General features: G+C 43.1%; 1 protein-coding gene across 1 annotated transcript in view; it reads right to left on the reverse strand.

The window, feature by feature from the left end:
* Positions 1–349: 349 nt before the first annotated feature.
* The window catches only part of htra1b (HtrA serine peptidase 1b), a 26,997-nt gene continuing 25,673 nt past the window's right edge, over positions 350–1,673 (reverse strand). Inside the window, exon 10 of the mRNA XM_005932189.3 lies at positions 350–949. Coding sequence (XP_005932251.1) covers positions 781–949 — 169 coding nt within the window. The 3' untranslated portion in view covers positions 350–780. The remainder of the gene's footprint in view (positions 950–1,673) is intronic.

Here is a 1,673-nt window from a genome sequence, read left to right on the forward strand (position 1 = left end):
CTCCTCTAAAACAGCAATAAGGATCATTATTAGGTTATTTACATTATTATGTAAATAACAAAATAACTTAAAGCAAAAATTGGGAAACGTGAAGTCCGAACTCTTTATATTAAGGGCCATCTGTCAAACAATACTGTATGCTCTGGGTCTAAACAGAGCGCGTTGTGTATGAAGTCAAAGCCTGGCGTTCTTATTGAGATTGGCTGTGACTAATGTCAGCGGTTTCCCTCGATGCACCATTTGTAGTGAATATTTGTACAAATGTTGGGTAAATATAGGAAAATATAAATATAGAAAATCATGATTATTAATAAAGAGACTTTTTTAAAAATAATTTTATTCCCTTTTCTGAAAACATTGTCATCAAACACATACTGAAAAAAACACTATTAAAAATATCCCATGGAGAACATACAGTACACAGTGATACTACGGAAACCTGCAGTAACCTCTTTGTAGCGACAGATGGTGTTAGTAGGATATAAAAGGTCTGTGAGGATGGAAAAGAGGAAAGATGAGAGCTAATATGAGCCGTACAATGACAGGGGTGAAGCATCAGATCCCAGAGTGACGAACCTCCGAAGGTGTGTCAGCGTTATAAAAATGAAAGACGAGTAGCAGTACTAATAATTACAAATTCTAGGTGTGGCCCCAGACACACCCTAACATATTTGTTCTTTTTTTAAGTGTTCATGATTGGCTGAAAACACTGAGAGCCAGCTCGAGATCGCGTGAGCGGTTAAGGTGTTGCGTTGAATGGTAGCTCAGTCAGCTGAGAGGTCAAGGGTCGACCTCCTCAGGGATGATGGTGAGGATGGCATCCTCGTTGCCTCGCCTCACCACCATTCGAAGCGTGTCGTCCCGCTTTATGGCAGCGCTGACGTCGCTGGCAGAGGTGATTCGTTCGCCGTTGATGCTGATGATGACATCACTCTCCTTCAGGCCGCCTCTGTTACAAAGAATGAAAAGAAAAGACGAGTTATTCTGGACTACCAAGAATAAAAAGGCATTCCTGACACACACCTCCTTATTCCAGGGAGAGGATGAACTGAAGGGCTGCACAAGATCCAGTGTAATACAAAGAAGGATTATTTTGTACTGCAAATCATACAAAGCTGCTGTAGTAGAGTCCAAGAATAAAAATGTACAGATGGAAATGACACTGAAACCGTGTATCTGTGTTTCTGCTCTCATAGAGATTATTAGCTGTGGTAGTGACTGAAAATATGAGACTGACAGTAGTGGAAATGAGCTTCCTCTACATCCTCTAAAGGGGTCTGAAGTCAGCCTAGAGAAAAGGTGGGGAGCTCACTTATTTGCGAGGAGCTGAAAGTAGAGCACCTAGTCCTCCACACCAAAAGGAGGCTAGTTGAGGTGGTTCGGATGCCTGCAAAGTGACAGTTAAACACAGAGGCTCTACTTTCAGAGCTGAAGCGATGCCAAAGAGAAACCCAGATCTGCGCAGCTATGACTGAAGCAGTTTGTCCTCCCTGCCAGAGCAAGCTGGACGCTCTGGGTGGGAAACACTCGTTTTTCTGTTTTGCTGCTGGCTTCCAGGACGTTTCCAAAAAGCAAAACAGCAGCTTTAAAATCAGAGGTGAACTTTCCATACCCCGCAGTCAGCACGATCAGAGGCTCCTCCTGAGTGCCGTCTATGTTCTGCATGAACCAAG

The sequence above is a fragment of the Haplochromis burtoni genome, unplaced genomic scaffold, assembly GCF_018398535.1.
Source record: "Haplochromis burtoni strain Fernald_Lab_line unplaced genomic scaffold, NCSU_Asbu1 Contig_148, whole genome shotgun sequence".
NCBI classification, from domain to species: Eukaryota; Metazoa; Chordata; class Actinopteri; order Cichliformes; family Cichlidae; genus Haplochromis; species Haplochromis burtoni.